Source organism: Salvia splendens, chromosome 4 (genome assembly GCF_004379255.2).
Source record: "Salvia splendens isolate huo1 chromosome 4, SspV2, whole genome shotgun sequence".
Taxonomy (NCBI): Eukaryota; Viridiplantae; Streptophyta; class Magnoliopsida; order Lamiales; family Lamiaceae; genus Salvia; species Salvia splendens.
This window is the reverse complement of record NC_056035.1, coordinates 10485067-10501535: the sequence shown is the minus strand read 5'-3', so window position 1 is coordinate 10501535 and position 16469 is coordinate 10485067. Positions and strand designations below refer to the sequence as shown.

The 16469-nt window shown below is 35.0% G+C and overlaps 3 protein-coding genes across 3 annotated transcripts; 1 reads left to right on the top strand and 2 right to left on the bottom strand.

Annotated features, from left to right (window-relative positions):
* Positions 1-195: 195 nt before the first annotated feature.
* Positions 196-2985, bottom strand: LOC121801452 (proteasome subunit beta type-7-A). Its single transcript, XM_042200944.1, has 8 exons — positions 2737-2985; positions 1783-1924; positions 1567-1663; positions 1407-1476; positions 1219-1323; positions 1038-1136; positions 847-934; positions 196-432 (listed from the first exon to the last, which is right to left on the bottom strand). The coding sequence occupies exons 1-8, from the start codon at positions 2878-2880 to the stop codon at positions 356-358; spliced, it is 822 nt and encodes a 273-aa protein (XP_042056878.1). The 5' UTR covers positions 2881-2985; the 3' UTR covers positions 196-355.
* A 2676-nt stretch (positions 2986-5661) lies between these two features.
* On the top strand, positions 5662-8616 carry LOC121801388 (protein SIEVE ELEMENT OCCLUSION B-like). The gene is made up of 7 exons (XM_042200870.1): positions 5662-6075; positions 6154-6309; positions 6373-6821; positions 6903-7012; positions 7083-7225; positions 7287-7766; positions 7835-8616. Exons 1-7 carry the CDS (start codon positions 5731-5733, stop codon positions 8462-8464), a joined length of 2313 nt encoding a protein of 770 aa, XP_042056804.1. The 5' UTR covers positions 5662-5730; the 3' UTR covers positions 8465-8616.
* A 753-nt stretch (positions 8617-9369) lies between these two features.
* LOC121801609 (thioredoxin H-type-like) lies at positions 9370-11267 on the bottom strand. The gene is made up of 4 exons (XM_042201136.1): positions 11126-11267; positions 10589-10983; positions 9769-9873; positions 9370-9694 (listed from the first exon to the last, which is right to left on the bottom strand). Exons 2-4 carry the CDS (start codon positions 10970-10972, stop codon positions 9545-9547), a joined length of 639 nt encoding a protein of 212 aa, XP_042057070.1. The 5' UTR covers positions 10973-10983; positions 11126-11267; the 3' UTR covers positions 9370-9544.
* Positions 11268-16469: the final 5202 nt, after the last annotated feature.

The following is a 16469-nucleotide window of genomic DNA, read 5'->3' as shown; positions in this document are numbered from 1 at the left end:
TCCACATACACAACCCTAATTTGTCTACATCTACTGTGGTTATTTAGCCTGACCAAATTCCAGGAGGCTGGCTGGTGCAGTGAATTAATTATTCTTAGCTCGGAAACAACAGCAACAACAATTTTGTATACCATTTAGGTATCGTGATCTTATCCATCATATGCTTACTGAGAGTCTCAGACAGAAAGGGAGAGATAGGGGATAACTGTAAACTATAGAAATTATAATCTCCAACAAACTGCAACATGGATAAAGTTCTGGTGAAAATGAAAGTGAAGGCACTGAGGCTAGACAGCAGGCTAGTTAATGAGAAGACCAGGAATGTTTCCAAGAACGATGACATATTCAATCACATTCATTCTTCCATAGCATCTCCCCCTTCAATCACTTCCACCAGCTCTCTCAATGGTGTGATCTTTGTCAGCAACACCTCTGCAGATATATTAGAGAAGAAAATGAGTATAATTAAAAACAAAATTGAAGCAATCAAGTAACAAAATGGACTTAGGTCAAGTAAGCTACTACCTCCGTACCATAAGAATCGTATTTTTCCATTTCGGTCTGTCCCACAATAAGAGTCATATTTCAATTTTATCAGTAGGTCTCACATTCCACTAACACACTTCACTCACATTTTATTATAAAACCAATATAAAAAAGTGGGCTCCATATTCCACTAACTTTTCCAACCCTCACTATTCTTTACATTTCTTAAAACCATGCACTCACCAAATGTGACTCCTATTGTGGGACGGAGGTAGTATGTTTTTAACACCCTTGCATGAAACACATAATGCAATTTTTAAGTTAATAAAACTAATACTCCATTTTCCTAATGATACTCACCAGTCTTCTTGGAGAAAGAGTATCCCTTCTCACTGACATACGTACGAGGGTTCGGCAACATATAATTTCTCAAGTACTCACGGTTCCCCTAAAAGAAAAGGCAAAAGGGGTAAGATGGAAACCAGTTTATCACAAGCAACAAGTACCTATGAGTGGATTTGGAAGAAAACATCATAAATTTTAACCCAAACCTTTGTTATGACACAGACATCTACATTGCTTCCACTTCCCAGATCATTGAATATACCAGAGCAAATTGCTTCTGCCACAAGTTTTACTCCTTCATCCCTCTGCAAAAGTGCCTTGCAGTCTCAACTCAAGGAATCCACACATAAGTGTTTGGATGCTCTATAAAAGACCCAAGGAACTTACAGTGAGCCCTTCACGGTATTTTGATTCAAAAATAGCCATTGCAGCAAGTGATCCAGAACCCATAGTGGCAAATGGTAGAGTATCTGTAGAACCATGTGGATAAATCTGGGATAGACTCCTTACATGTTAGACTCTAGGGATAAAAGAAAAGGAAAACAAAGCAACATCTTCAGGCTAAAGTAACTCACAGTATGCAAGTGAGGACCTGTCACATCCACTCCACCAAGCACCAAGGCAGCTGATACATGTCCTTGATAACTGATTCAGATATAAACCAATGAACTTCCTATGCAACCCATTTTACACACAAGAGATAATGACACTATAAAAGAGTTTTGGTGTTTGCACCTAAAAAGATGAGACTTCAGAAGAGTTAGAGCAGTCACAACCCTGGATTCACGGCCAGTATGAAACCGGTGCAGCTTCAGCTGAGAGCTAACCATGTCTAGTGAAGGTCAATACAAACGGACAGTATAAGTTGGTCATGTACAAAAGGCATTATAAAGAGTCAGATAGTTCAGTAAACAAGAAGACAACATGAGATGAGAATTAATTAATTAATACCTGTAACTGCTTCTGTATCAGCAGCGGTACCAGCTCCACAACAATATATATTTGGAGCCATATAGTGGATCTTCTCGCAATTCTTATCAGCAACAATGGGGCCTTCAGTGGCTCGTGTGTCAGCTCCAAGAATGACACCATCCTAAAGCATAGAAATATTGTCAAAGGAAACATATTCAAGCATACAACAAAGTTATTTATTAACCTTAATAAGCTACAGGCAAATATGGACCAGCTGAGTAGTGGGTACATATAAACTCCTACGCTAGCGGCTAGACATGGAAGTAAATAAGGCCATTGAGAAAACGTTTGCTTTGTTTAACTAAAGTCCAGATACCATGGGCTACAATATAGGGTAGGGCTTGCACATTTTCATAAACAACTCAAAATTTGAAACAAATGGATTACCACTAGGTGATCTTAAAAATACCATGTCAGCTTGACTAGACTATTTCAGCTCGATGAGCCTGTACTTAATGAAGTACAGTTCTAAAGCATTAGAACTTCAACTCTACCTCAAACAATAAGACTGTGATTATTCTGTTTAAGTCCAATTTCCTTTTATTGCAACCGATACAGTTCCGCGAATCATGTCACTCGAAAGTCGAAAAAACCTCAACTTCAACTCACCCAAAATTATCAGAAAATTTAAATTCGAGTATTCAAGAAAAGTCTACTGAATAAATGGAAAAGATCTCATGTAGACTACAAAAAAGCTCAGGATAACATTATGACATCTTTTTCCAACAAAAAATCACATTCCCACATTTTCCATCTCAATTCACTGTAAAGCCCTCCAATAAAAAACTGAATGGAACCAAAGCAAGACATAAACAAATTCATGAAAAATAAGCCAAAAGAGAAAACCCAATTGAGCAAGCACAATGTTAATTAAGTTCCAACCAACAAAATACCCAAATCGAAATTCAAAGACGGTCCATAATCAAAATGTACCTGAAAAACCAACCCAACAATCGTAGTTCCGGTCTTCAGATACGAGGATGGCTTCAAACCCTTTTGCATAAGCATCTCGTTTCTCTTGCACAAATCGAAAGAAAATCCTCCCCTAGCAGGAGCCGATTCCTCGAATCTCGACATTGCAATTTGCTAATGATCAAAACTAAGACCGTTCTCGGATAAAAAATAAACTAGAAATTATGTAGATTCAGGAAAAGGAGTGCAAGTGTAGATGTGAGAGCTTGGGGAAGAAGAAAGGGGAGGCAGTCGTGTTGGGTCGGGTGATTTCTCTTTCGGGTTTGGGTTTCAACAGGATTCGGATCCAAGACTAGTCAACTGGGCTGGGTCGGGGGCCGTCTAGTACGCTTGAGGCCTGACCTGACCTAGGCCCACGATTGAAACGGTTTATTCTCTATAGTCCAGTCTATCCAATCAATTTTGAGTCAGCTTTAGGAATTTGTAGATACTCTTCCAATAGAAAAATCTTCATTTTGATATTTTAGAAATTGTAATTTTCATCGCAAATGACGAAAGGTTGTTGACGATCGATACTATTGTTTCTTTAGGACTTGATACAAGAACAACTTAGTTCTCGATACACTTCTTGAAAATTTATATAGATATATATTTAATTAAGAATAACAAGATGATATTTAGTTTAGAGAGTTCTTGTTATTTACATAAGTGAACAAACAGTACAAACATCATCCTATTTATAGTAATATAAGAATGAATTAATTTGATGAACGACATTGATACGCAGTATCTAGATTAAAGTACTAGAGTTGGGAGAAAAATTCCCTAGTCAAGGAATATCAAGGTGGCAATCCTATTTGGTATGTCACATCCTTAAACTTTTGACAAATGAAATTATACATAACCTCAATTCCATCTAGATATATAAAATATGGAAACAATCCAAATATAAATGTACACCATTTATCATAGGGAAAGATTGCACATTCTATGGAGTACTACACTATATATACGCACATGGAGTACTATATTATATATACACATAGGTTCATCATTTCATGAATTAAACGTTATTAAATGATTTATTCACTCAGACATCTTAGACGTAAATTAATATAGAAAAAAAGATCACATCACTCATTTTAAGATTTTTAGGAGATTACTTTTTTTCTTCTTTATAAATAAAAAAAATGTAGACAGATAAAAAGTGTAATTATAACTTGAAATTTGATGGCATTAAATACTATATAAATTAAATTAATACATACAAATGATTATGTAGTGTATAAATTAAATAATTATATGGGTAATTATATAGTGTATATATTAACTGTATGAATATTATACATTATGTTTAATTATAAAAATAGTTAGTGATAATAAGATAATCTAATTTTATTATTAATAATAGTTATAAGATGATCTAAAAGACTAATTTAATTACATTAATCATTTTCAGTATATCATGAAAAAACTTCTTAAAAAATAAGACAAATAATTGTTGCAATTAAAGCAATTAAATAAAAAGTTTATAAACTAAAACTACTATTCAAAAAAAGATTGCTCGTCATTTCAATTACTATATATTATGTGGGTATATATATTAGTGTTTATATATAGTGTGTCTATTATATGGTATAGAATATGCATAAATTTCGGATATAATAAATGGTGTACATTTATATTTAGATTGTTTCCATATTTTATATATCTAGTTGGAATTGAGGTTATATATAACCCCACTTATCAAAAGTTTAAGGGTGTGACATATAGGATTGTCACCTTAGTATTCCTTGACTAGGGAACTTTTTCTCGTAGAGTTGGACCATTAGTCACGAATTTAAGGTATGCTATTACTAGGTCATCTTAATTAACAATACAACTAAACAAGTTTATGTAAACAGCCAACACGAGCAAACTCAATATATGTACGTGCATTTGCTGTAGAATGTGGTGCATAATTGTAAAGAAAAAAGTGGGATCTGCCATTAAAATTTTCTCTCCCATTATTATTGAGCTTCCCTCTTGGCCACAAGGAAGCTATCTAATCAATTTCACATTATGTAAGCAAAAATAATTCACCCACCATCTAATATCCAACAATTAATCTATTGACTTAGTTTGGTCTACAAAATATTTCAACAGAGAAAAAAATCCATCTAAAAACCAACCATAGCGAATCATGAAGAACACCCCTAATCAATTAAGTTGCTGTAGTGTATAGTATAAAGTAGAGAGAGCTGATATAAATGGAAGTAAATCAAGCATAAACTTGACGAGGTAATATATTGTTGTCTCGTTAATAACGACAATACAAATTAAAGGCGATATCTGGATTTTGTCCTTGTCTTACAGACAAGCTCTTTTTTCTTCTTTGGCTAATATTCTTCTTATAATTGCTTTGCTATGGTTTGTCTTAGTCCGACGTTGGAATCACGTAAAGTTTCACATGATTCTCGCAATTTAACAGGAAATTATAGGCATTGAATCTGTTTATTTTAAGTATACTCATTTAATCTATTTTGTTTTCTTCAGTTTGATCTATACATGCATGAATATACAAGTATAAAAAATTAGTTCCAAATATTCCCTAAAAATATAAAGAGTTGCAAATATAATTCGGGATTCTTCATCATCAGTCATCATCACTATGAAATAATTTGGGTTACACTACACGTGTATGTTGCAAATTCAGAAATACTAACTTATATAATGCTGAATTATTGCTTCCATGCAAATTCATATATTGGACATTGTTGAAGAAGCAGAGAAGAAAAGGATTTGTGGGCAAATAGGAAACGAATTCCAAACCTTCCAAATTAATCTAGGAGCAATAGGAAGTAAAGAACATGATTCAGTAATACTTTATTCCATTTCTTGTCCCTCACATCTTTATTTTTGTCGAATGCAGAGCTTGTATCTATATAAGGCCTACACAAGTTAAGCAGAAGATGCACAACCAACACACACATCATCTCCCTCTCAAATCAACACCCTTCCCTCCAACCTCCTGCAATGGCAAGCCGGGACGCGGTGCCTTCCACCAGATTGACCAACGGCAAGGCCAAGCCTCCCTCTGCTGGCGCCCATGACTTGGGATTGGTAGGCGCCAATCACAGTTTTCGACCAAGCCATGAGCCAGATTCGAGGCTGGTCCGCCACCCCATTCCCCCTCCTTCTCTAGGTGGGCGTCAGCGTGACCGCGGCTTCTTCTCCTCAGACGACACCGCCCTCACCAAGCAGATCCTAGCAACTCACGCTCCTGACATCGAAGACCTCAACGTGAAGCCACTCCTCTCCATCGTTGAGGATATCCTTCGTCTTTCCAAACCTTCCTCCTCAACTGATCACACCTCTCTTGTATACATGCTTCATTAATTAGCTACCAAGCATGCTGCAATTTAACTCTCTGATTCACATATTTTACTTTGTTTCCAGGTGAATAATCAAGTTAAACCGCACATGGACACATTGGATAGCAGCAAGGCCATACAGAGCTCACCCCATCAGGATGCCAAAGTCCTCTACAATCACGAACACGATACGGAGATTGTTCGACTGCTGGCCTTTCCCATCAGCAAGATCTCTTGTGAGGTACATTTCTCTCCATTCTTGCCTCTGTATTCTTATGCAAAACTCACATTGTGTGTAAAACAGATCATCTGCAAATGCTCTGCTGGTGGGGAGGCACACTCTGTCACCATGGACCTCCTCAAAGCGTTGTCCAACTACTCATGGGATGCCAAAGTGGTGATCATTTTCGCGGCCTTTGCTGTCAACTACGGGGAGTTCTGGCTAGTCGAGCAGAACCACACCAGGAACATGCTGGCCAAGCACATCGCCACCCTCAAGGATCTGCCGTACATGATGGAGCACGCGGGGAAATTGGAGAAGAAGTTTGAAGCAGTTCTTGACCTGTTAAACGCTGTGTTGAACGTGATCCACTGCCTCATCGAGTTCAAGGAGCTCCCTTCCGTTTACATCAGCCATGACGCGCCAGAAGTCGTGGCTGCCACCACTCATATCCCGACTGCTGTGTACTGGATCATAAGGAGCCTCCTTGCTTGTGCATCCACTCTCCTCAACCTCATCGGGAGCGGCCACGAGTATGTTTTAGATTTTTATTCATTTCTCCCCTTAATTTAGTAGTATTAATTAAAATGTACTATATATTGTTGTTGTTATAGGTACATTACCTCAACTGCTGAGTCGTGGGAGATACTGAGCCTGGCTCATAAGCTGTCGGTCATACTGGAGCACCTCCAAGACCAGCTGGCAGTTTGCAAGGGCTTAGTAGGTGCGTGGTGTACTAGTTCCTGGATTCATTAACCCAAAAACATTGCTAATGTAGTAAGAAAATTTGACAGCGAGAAAGAAGGCCGAAGACGCATACATTGCGTTCAAGAAGCTGATCGAATCAACCCACATCGAGAATATGAAAGTTTTACGTGCAATGATCCACGCAAGAGACGATCAAAGGCCACTCTATGATGGCTCCAAGAGGATCAACGTGAGTGCATGCTTTAATCATTAATCAGTAACAACAAGATGTATTATATATCTATTTACAGGAGCGGCTGGATGTGTTGAGGAGCAAGTACGTGCTGCTGCTGATCTCGGACCTGGACATCCCTCACGAGGAGCTGAACGTGCTCCACATGATCTACAACCAGCAGGCGAGGAGGCATGAGTACGAGGTTCTGTGGCTTCCGATTGTGGATCCGACGACGCAAATGACAGAGATGGAGAACACGGTGTTCTACGACCTCCGCAACAACAGCATGCCGTGGTACTCGGTGGATCACCCGGCGCTGATCGAGCCGGTGGCGGTGAGGTACATCCGAGAAGAGCTCAAGTTCGTGCACATGCCGATGCTGATCGTTCTGGATCCCCATGGAAAGCCCTCCAAAACCGATGCTCTGCCCATGATGTGGATTTGGGGCAGCGATGCTTTCCCTTTCACCAAGGACCAGGAATGGGCTCTCTGGAGAGACAAGACGTGGAACATCGAGCTCCTAGCTGACTCCATCGATGCACGCATTCAAGAATGGGTAACTATATACTAGTACCTACTTTTGTAAAATCAAGCTTCTAATTAATTAAATGAGGTGTCGTGTAGATGAGGGGAGACAGGGTGGTGTGCCTGTACGGCGGGGAGGACATGGAGTGGATCCGGAAATTCACCCTGGCGGCAAGGGCAGCGGCAGCCGCAATGCACGTGCCGCTGGAGATGCTGTACGTGGGGAAGAGGAACCCGCGGGAGAAGGTGCGGAGGTGCCACGAGGCGATAGAGAGGGAGAAGCTGAGTCACGTGTTCCACCCGACGGACTACTACGACTACGTGTGGTACTTCTGGGTGCGGCTGTGGAGCATGTGGAACTCGAAGAAGCAGGTGGGGATGAGCGTGGAGAGCGACCACATCATGCAGCAGATCATGGACATCCTCACATACGACAGCAGCGAGGAGGGGTGGGCGGTTTTCAGCCGCGGAACCCACGAGATCACCAAGGGGAAAGGCGACGTCGTGCTGCCGGTTATGGAAGGGTATGCGACATGGGAGTACAAGGTGGACCGCCCGGATAAGTTTGTGCCAGTGCTGGACGAGGAGATACGGCGGACGCACCCGGAGCACCACTGCAACCGCCTTATCCTGCCAGGCCACGCTGGCTACGTGCCCGATCATGTTGTCTGCTCCGAGTGTGGCAGGACCATGGACAAGTTTGTCTTGTACCGCTGCTGCACCGACTGATTTTTATCCTCTACCCTAAATAAACTTAATTGTGTTTCTTTCTCTACCATTATTTCCGCATTTGCTTGCACTACTACTAGTATTGTGTTGTACTAGTACATATCAGGTTCATCAAGCCCTTGTGGATCACTAGTACAATTCTCATTCGCCAATTACAAAATCCCCCTAAATCACAAATGCACGTCCCTCATTTTAACTCCAATATTTACAGTCTCATTTTAACTCTTACACAGATTTCAAGATTTTAGGCATATGTTCAAGCTGGTTTGGATTTTAGCAAACAACCAAACTAAAATACATAAATCTCATTCCTACTTTCAAGAAATATAAATCTCAGCCCTACTTTCAAGAATGTCATCCCTAAGTGAGGTGTATTCTTTTAAGAATGTCTCAAGCTAAATGTGATGTTTTTTATAGCAATAATTGACTCTCTTTTTTCAACTTTATTTTCTTTTATATCTTACTTTATTCATTTTTTTGCTTTATACTACTTCTTTCATCCCAAACTAACTTACAAGATTTAAGAAATTGGCGTTTAAAGATTAAATAAAGAGTCAGATGAAATCAAGGAAGAAATAGGATAAAGTTTTTCGCAAAAAAAAGAAAAGAAATGTACTACCAAGTAGCTTGAGACGACAGAATAGAATATATGTTGTAAATAGCTTGGGACACTAGGAGTATTTTATTCTCCTTTTTTATCTATTTTTCCCCCACAAATTTTAACTCACTAAACACAACTATCTATATTCATGTGCCAAAACATTAACCTCACTTATGCTGGGCCTGGGACAGAGGAAGTAATTACTACATGCACTAGATAATTAACATAGCAAACAGATCCCCACTTCACAAACAACATTATTTCCAAGATTTACAACAAATTGGCAAATAAATTAGAAGATTAATAATACTAAAACATAATGATAAGAGATAGATAGAAAGTGTCTAAGATTAGAATATCCGTTACATAACATAACGATTCAAATTACGTCGATGACAAGAGTTAAATCGTATACACACTCACCACAACTACATAGTATATGGTGGCGATGATGATGATGATGATGATGATGATGATGATCAAGCAAAAGCAGTGGAAGCAACACCACCATGTAGGGTGATTTTAGCTGCAAGATCTTCCTTACTAATCACAACCCGGTCAATCTCCTTCCCCTCTTTGAAGAACACAAAGGAGGGCAGCGTGTTGATTTTGTACTCCTTAGCAACCCTCTGCACCCATTGTATAAAGTTAGAGATAAAATTTTGATTAACCTAACAACATGAATGGAAGTACAGTTACATACACTAAGCTCATCAGCGTCCACCTTCAAGAATATAACATTGGGTGTCTTCTTGGCTATCTCGGCCTGAATAGGCTTCAGCCATGAAACACCAAACTCCACAACCACCTGATCACAAGATAGTTAAGCAACAAAGCACAACATACACACACCCAAAATTGACATTTTGACCCACTGTGTCCAAGTTGATGAACAAGACATTAATACATTGAGAACCAACATACAGTTATTGACAAGTTCTTTGTAATAAACGTTTCATGTTAAAACCTCAAGAAACATAAGAAACAATTCAGAAACACACACGCATACTGACATCATCAATGGTCGTGCCAAGAAGAAGACTATACTAATCCGATATTATAATGAAGCTAATTATCAATCCCTAACAGCAAACATTTCATGTCAAACCTTTAAAGAATCTTGAACACGACAGAAGGCAGAACAAACAGAGCAACACACACACATCCCCGCAAGATTGAATTTATATGCATTGTGTCGAACGAAATGACTACTCTAACCTACTTCGGCATAAAGTGACTGATCAATACCTAGCAGCAAACATTTCATGTCAAGACTATAACTTTTTGAGCCACACGACACACACACACACACACACACAAATCATTATCATCCTTGTGTCAAGGAAGAACGCACACTAATCGAAATTAGTCACTAACAGCAAACACTATTGTAGTCTAGCTATCGACACGGCCAATATATTTCACTAGATAACAAGCCATATCTTTCTACTAATGTAGATTCACAATAAGATCTTGAGAAAATTACCATCGCATGAATTGTAAGGAAAATGCTAACTATTTACCAGTGTGTTTGTGTCAATAAACTTCTGGAAAAGTTCCTTCCATTCACGGAATGAGTAACAGCAGACCACTTGTTGCGAAGCCAATTTCTTTTGTTCGAAATGAAATGTGAAATAATATATATTTTCATCATCGTCATTGTCGTCATCATAGTGATTCAGACCAACAACAAACGAATATTTGCGTTTTAATGGATCCCGAAAGCGCTGTTGCTTTTCTTGCTCGGAAGCATATGTTTTTCCAGACTCGTTACACCATTTATCCAACAAACCGGTTACAAGTGGCATGACACCATCGCCAGGTAATAGTGTTGTCACAGATCGGATGGCGGTAGTGGATCCGCCGGCGGAAAGGAGCCTTTTGAAGGCAAAAAGTGCTCTCGACATGTTTTTGTTAACTGAAGAAAATCAGCATGAAAATTAAACAAATCCGTAATTCATGAAAATTATCAAGCCCCAAAACATGAATCCCTAATTCATCGATCGTATCTTTAGCAAAGAAATAACACACAAACGATACACAAATCCACATGATCGTACCTTCAATCAGATTTTTTGGTCACAGTTTGTGTGGGAAAACAGTTCACAGCTCCTTCACGGGTCGAAACGTTCTGATTTAGGGCAGCAGGAAAAGAAGAAATAGAGCTGAACGAATATTGATTTTAATCAGTTAAAATCTGACCCGATACCCGAGATTGAAACAGGTTCACGATCAAATATTGGGCTTTAAATCCACTCATATTCAAAGCCCAACTCTTTGGTATAGATAAGGATATTACTATAATAATGGTATGGTTTTTAGTAATAATGCTTGCTTTATTTATTTGGGATGCATGCATGGAAAATCCTTACATACATGAGGATGATGCACAATGTATTATTAGAATTCATCAATTCCCAATTAATTATTTATTCTCTAAGTTAATTAGAATTCATCAATTCCCCGACCCGAGAGAGGAAGCAGGTGGCGTAGAATGTAGGGAAAAAGAAAAGTTAATTGAGTGAATTCTTATTTGCATTATTATTAATTTAAGAGAAAACATCTTTTTTAAGTAATCAACTATCACAAATGAGTAGATTTAGAGGTTAATATCAATTCAACTATTTTTTATATATATTTTCATGATCAAAGTATCCTTAAGGCCATCAAGGGCAATTCAATCTATTTACCCTCACATTTTCATTAAAGTATGTAATTTATATTTCTTTCTTTATTCATCCACTTTCTTCTTTCTTCTAATTTATTTGGGATTAAGTTTTATAGTTTCTTATACTATTATTATTAATATATACTATACCTTATTTGAATATTATGATATTACTTTCTAGTGCTAGTTAATACTTTTATATGGTTACATTCTCAATTATTTAGATAGAATTACGATAAATATTTTATTTAGTGAATCTCGTAATTTTGTTAAAATGAAAATTTAATTTAATCATAATATATAATATATACAACATTGAAATAAAAATTTAATAAAGTAGCAAAAAATATGATTCATTAATAGTCAAGGGAATAAATATGAGAACTATGAACAGTTTTCATGATGTTGTTGTAAATGACCTAATGATAATATTAAGACGCGGCATTGTGATATTAAACAATTGATGACAACTATTGATTTTTTATTTAAGTAAACAATCATAGATTTAAATTAATCATATATTCAACTAAGAATGCCATTGTCTTTTTTATTAAATTGATTATTGATCATTTCAACCAATAGACTACAATTACGACATAAGAGTAGATAAAATATAACTTAGCTCTTTGAATTATTTAAGATTCTGTGTATGTTAATGAATTTTAATTTATTTTTAATTGTCAATTTTGTATTGCACTTAAAAATAACATATTCTTCTGTGTATAGCTTTAAGATTGAAAAATTAATGTTCCATCTAACAAATTGAACTACTTTTATATACAAATATTGTATAAGTATAATTTTTGCATATACTTATACCTAAATTATTTCACTATTAATATTAAATATCGTACAATGATTTAAAATATTACAAATAAGTAAAACTAAAAGTAAATAATTAATAGTAATAAAATATTAATATCATGAAGATATTTTTATTTTGAATTTAAAATTAGAGGGAACATTTTTTGGGTACATCAACTATCCCAAAATACATACTTTAATGAAAATGAAAGGGCAAATAGATTGAATTGCCCTTCATGACCTTAAAGGTGTGTTTGAATGGGAATTTCTTTTATTTAGATAAAAGTATAACCATTTTATAATAATCCTTTTCTTGGTTTTTCATTTTTATTTGTGGTGTTTGAATTGATGGTATGTTATCTATAATCCTTAATAACACATGTTTGGTTTGCTATATAAAGTCAGATTATAGTAGGAAATTTCAAATCTATCCTTTGTCTTTTTCTATATTTCCAAGACTGTGGGTTATATTAGTAATTTCAGGTAAGCTAAGATTGAAATGGTGTGTTGAACATAATACCATCACTGAATTTTTCATGATAATAAAACAACCATTTTCAACTTTAATACAACGGGCCCTTGCCCATTGAGCGAGCTAAACATAAAATTTAACCGACAAATCAAACACTAGACAAGGCTATTAAATGCACTTTAAATGTACTATCTACCAATTCAAACACACGTTAATGGTACTTTGGTCATGAAAATATTGGAAATAGACAAAAAATAGTTGAATTGTTATTAAGGACCTCAAAAGATATTATGAAATATTACAGACCAAATTAGCTCATTTGGAATAATTAATGTACTAAAAATTATGACCTCTCTTAATTAAAAGCTTAGGGTTGTAAGTTATGGATCCGAGCGCAGCCTGTGGTTAGGAACGGTGCCATTTGGTTTGGTATCCATCTTTTTCTTGTAATTCTTTTCTTTTCATTCCTTCAACTACTGAGCACATTCTAATATGTAAAATAGATTTCTTAAAAAATTACTTCTTTCAAATCTTTTGAGATATGCTGATGCAAATATTATAATTAATTCAAACTTCGAGGAAACATTAATTAAATTATAATCATTATAAATAAACAAAATTGTGAAAAGAAAGAGAGAAAAAAGCTAGGAACACTACACACACGTCTTATCTTTAATTCGCACTTCCCATTTCTTTTATTTATATAATATGCTAATTTCTGTTTTTTTAATATTTTTGCAATTTTTCATTGTTAAATACTAAAATGATCATAAAATTAATTAAATCTATAAGTTTATAGTCTTAATTTGTCATTATTAAAATGTATAACTATGTCAATGTATAAATTTAATTAATCTATGTTTATTTTAGTATTTAAAAAATAATTGCCATATTATGTATAAATAAAAGAAATGAGAAGAGTGATGAGAAATAAGACATCTGTGGAGTGTTCTTAGCTGTTTTTCTCTTTATTTTTTCTTATATTTGTTGTTCATTTTTAAATAATTTGATACTTCCTTGATCTCATCTCAAATTCTCAAATGATTGATTGCTTCTTCGGCACGTGTTTAAGGAAAATGATAGTAAATTATTAAAATGGAGAGAAAATATCTATTATCATGTTCATTAAAAATAACGTCGAAAAGAAATTAATCACTTGAGTTAAGACGGTTATACTAATTTTCCTCAAAGTTCGAATTGATTATGTTAGAAAGAGTTTTTTAAGAAATCTATTTTGCATATTGGAATGTGCTCAAATAGTACAAGGAGTGAAAAGAAAATAATTTTAAAAAAAGAAGATGGATACCAAACAAAACATCACCGTTTCTAACCACAACAGGCAGTGATGTGGCTTAAGAGCATCCACATCTCGGATTTATGGCAAGAGCACAACCCTTATTCATTCTTAATTTACTGCTCTTTGGCAAAAGCATAATACTCACGTCTATGTTTTTCTGCAAGAGCATGCTCTTATAATATTCAAGGTCTCACCATTCTATTATTCAATTTAAATACTTCAATTACTAAAAACATTTTCACACTATTAAACTGCATTTAAAATACCCAAAATACTATTAAAAATAACTAAAAAATTAAAAAATTACATAATTTAAATCCTAAAAATTAAAAGTTACATAATTAAATTTATAAAATAAAAAAAAACCACTGCTCGATGTTATTTCCCACACACCCTTCATTCATATAGAATGTTGATGAATCTTGTTGCTTCCTAAAAGCATCTCCAACAAGGAGAGTTAAATGAAAAAGATATATTTCCTATTTACCTTCTCATAAAGTGAAATATATACTTCCAAAAATAAAACATTTCAATAGAAAAAAGTATATAGAAAGGTAAATTTTTTTTACAAAATGCGTTAAAAATACCTTCTCAGATACCTTCCCCCTTGGAGAATGATTTTTCATATAAAGAAGACAAATATGGTAGTTATAAGATTTTACCTCTCCATTGATGGAAAGGTAAAGATACATCTTCAAAATGAGAAAATGTATAACACCTTCTCATATACCTCTCCCATTAGAGAATGATTTTTCATGGAAAAAAGGTAAATATGGTAATTATATGATTTTACCTATCCGTTACATCTCCCCTTGGAGATGCTCTAATTGAAGACATAAGTACATACTTATATATATAGGCTACAAAATTGGGAATTGCAACCATAAACATAAACCTATCTATTTTAAGTATAAATTGACATTTGATGAGAAAGATTCACTGGTATCACTACTATTTGATGTGAAAAATGGATCATGAATGTCGGTATTTATAAATGCTTTTGGGATTAAAAAAATCAAAAATTTTTGAAAAAAAACAGTCATAAAAGGCCATATTTTTTAAAATCCGAATATATATATGGGTGCATTATAATGATAACCCCAATTTCCGTAATAACCCTATAACTAAATCTGGACCACACATTTTTAAAATCACGTGGTCTAGATTCAAACTTAGATTTACTTCATAAAAAAAAGCGCGGGGGTAAATATGTCATTTCGCTCATGATAAAATTTACGTATCCAAATTTCGCTCATTTAATTTCTGAATTTCGCTCATTTTATCATTTTATCAGTCAGTCAAAAGTATCATTTTATCAACTCAGAGTATCATTCTATCCGGCAAAACTATCATTCTATGCAATAAACCTAACATATATCATTTTATCAGTCAGTCAAAAGTATCATTTTATCAACTCAGAGTATCATTCTATCCGGCAAAACTACCATTCTATGAAATAAACCTATCATTTTATCACAAAGCAGTAAACGTATCATTTTATCAACTCAGAGTATCATTTTTATAAGGTTACTGTCATTTTATCCGCTTAGATTATCATTTTATCAGGTAAAAGTATAATTTTATTAAACAAAAATGTCATTTTATACACCAAAAATACCTATCATTCTATCGGCTGAAAGTATCATTCTACCCGGCAAAACTATCATTCTATCGGCTGAAAGTATCATTCTATCCGGCAAAACTATCATTTTATGCAGTAAACCTAACATTTATAAGCTAAAAGTATCATTTTATCAACTCAGAGTATCATTCTATCCGAAAAAACTATCATTCTATGCAATAAACCTAACATATATAATTTTATCATTTTATCAGTCAGTCAAATCAGAGTATCATTCTATCCGGCAAAACTATCATTCTATGCAATAAACCTATCATTTTATCATAAAGTAGTAAACGTATCATTTTATAAACTCAGAGTATCATTTTTATAAGGTTACTGTCATTTTATCCGCTTAGATTATCATTTTATCCGGTAAAAGTATCATTTTATTAAACAAAAATGTCATTTTATACACCAAAAATACCTATCATTCTATCGGCTGAAAGTATCATTCTATCCGGCAAAACTATCATTTTATCAGTTTTATGTCATTTTGTCACGTTAAAGTATCATTTTATCAGCTTATATGCAATTTCTTC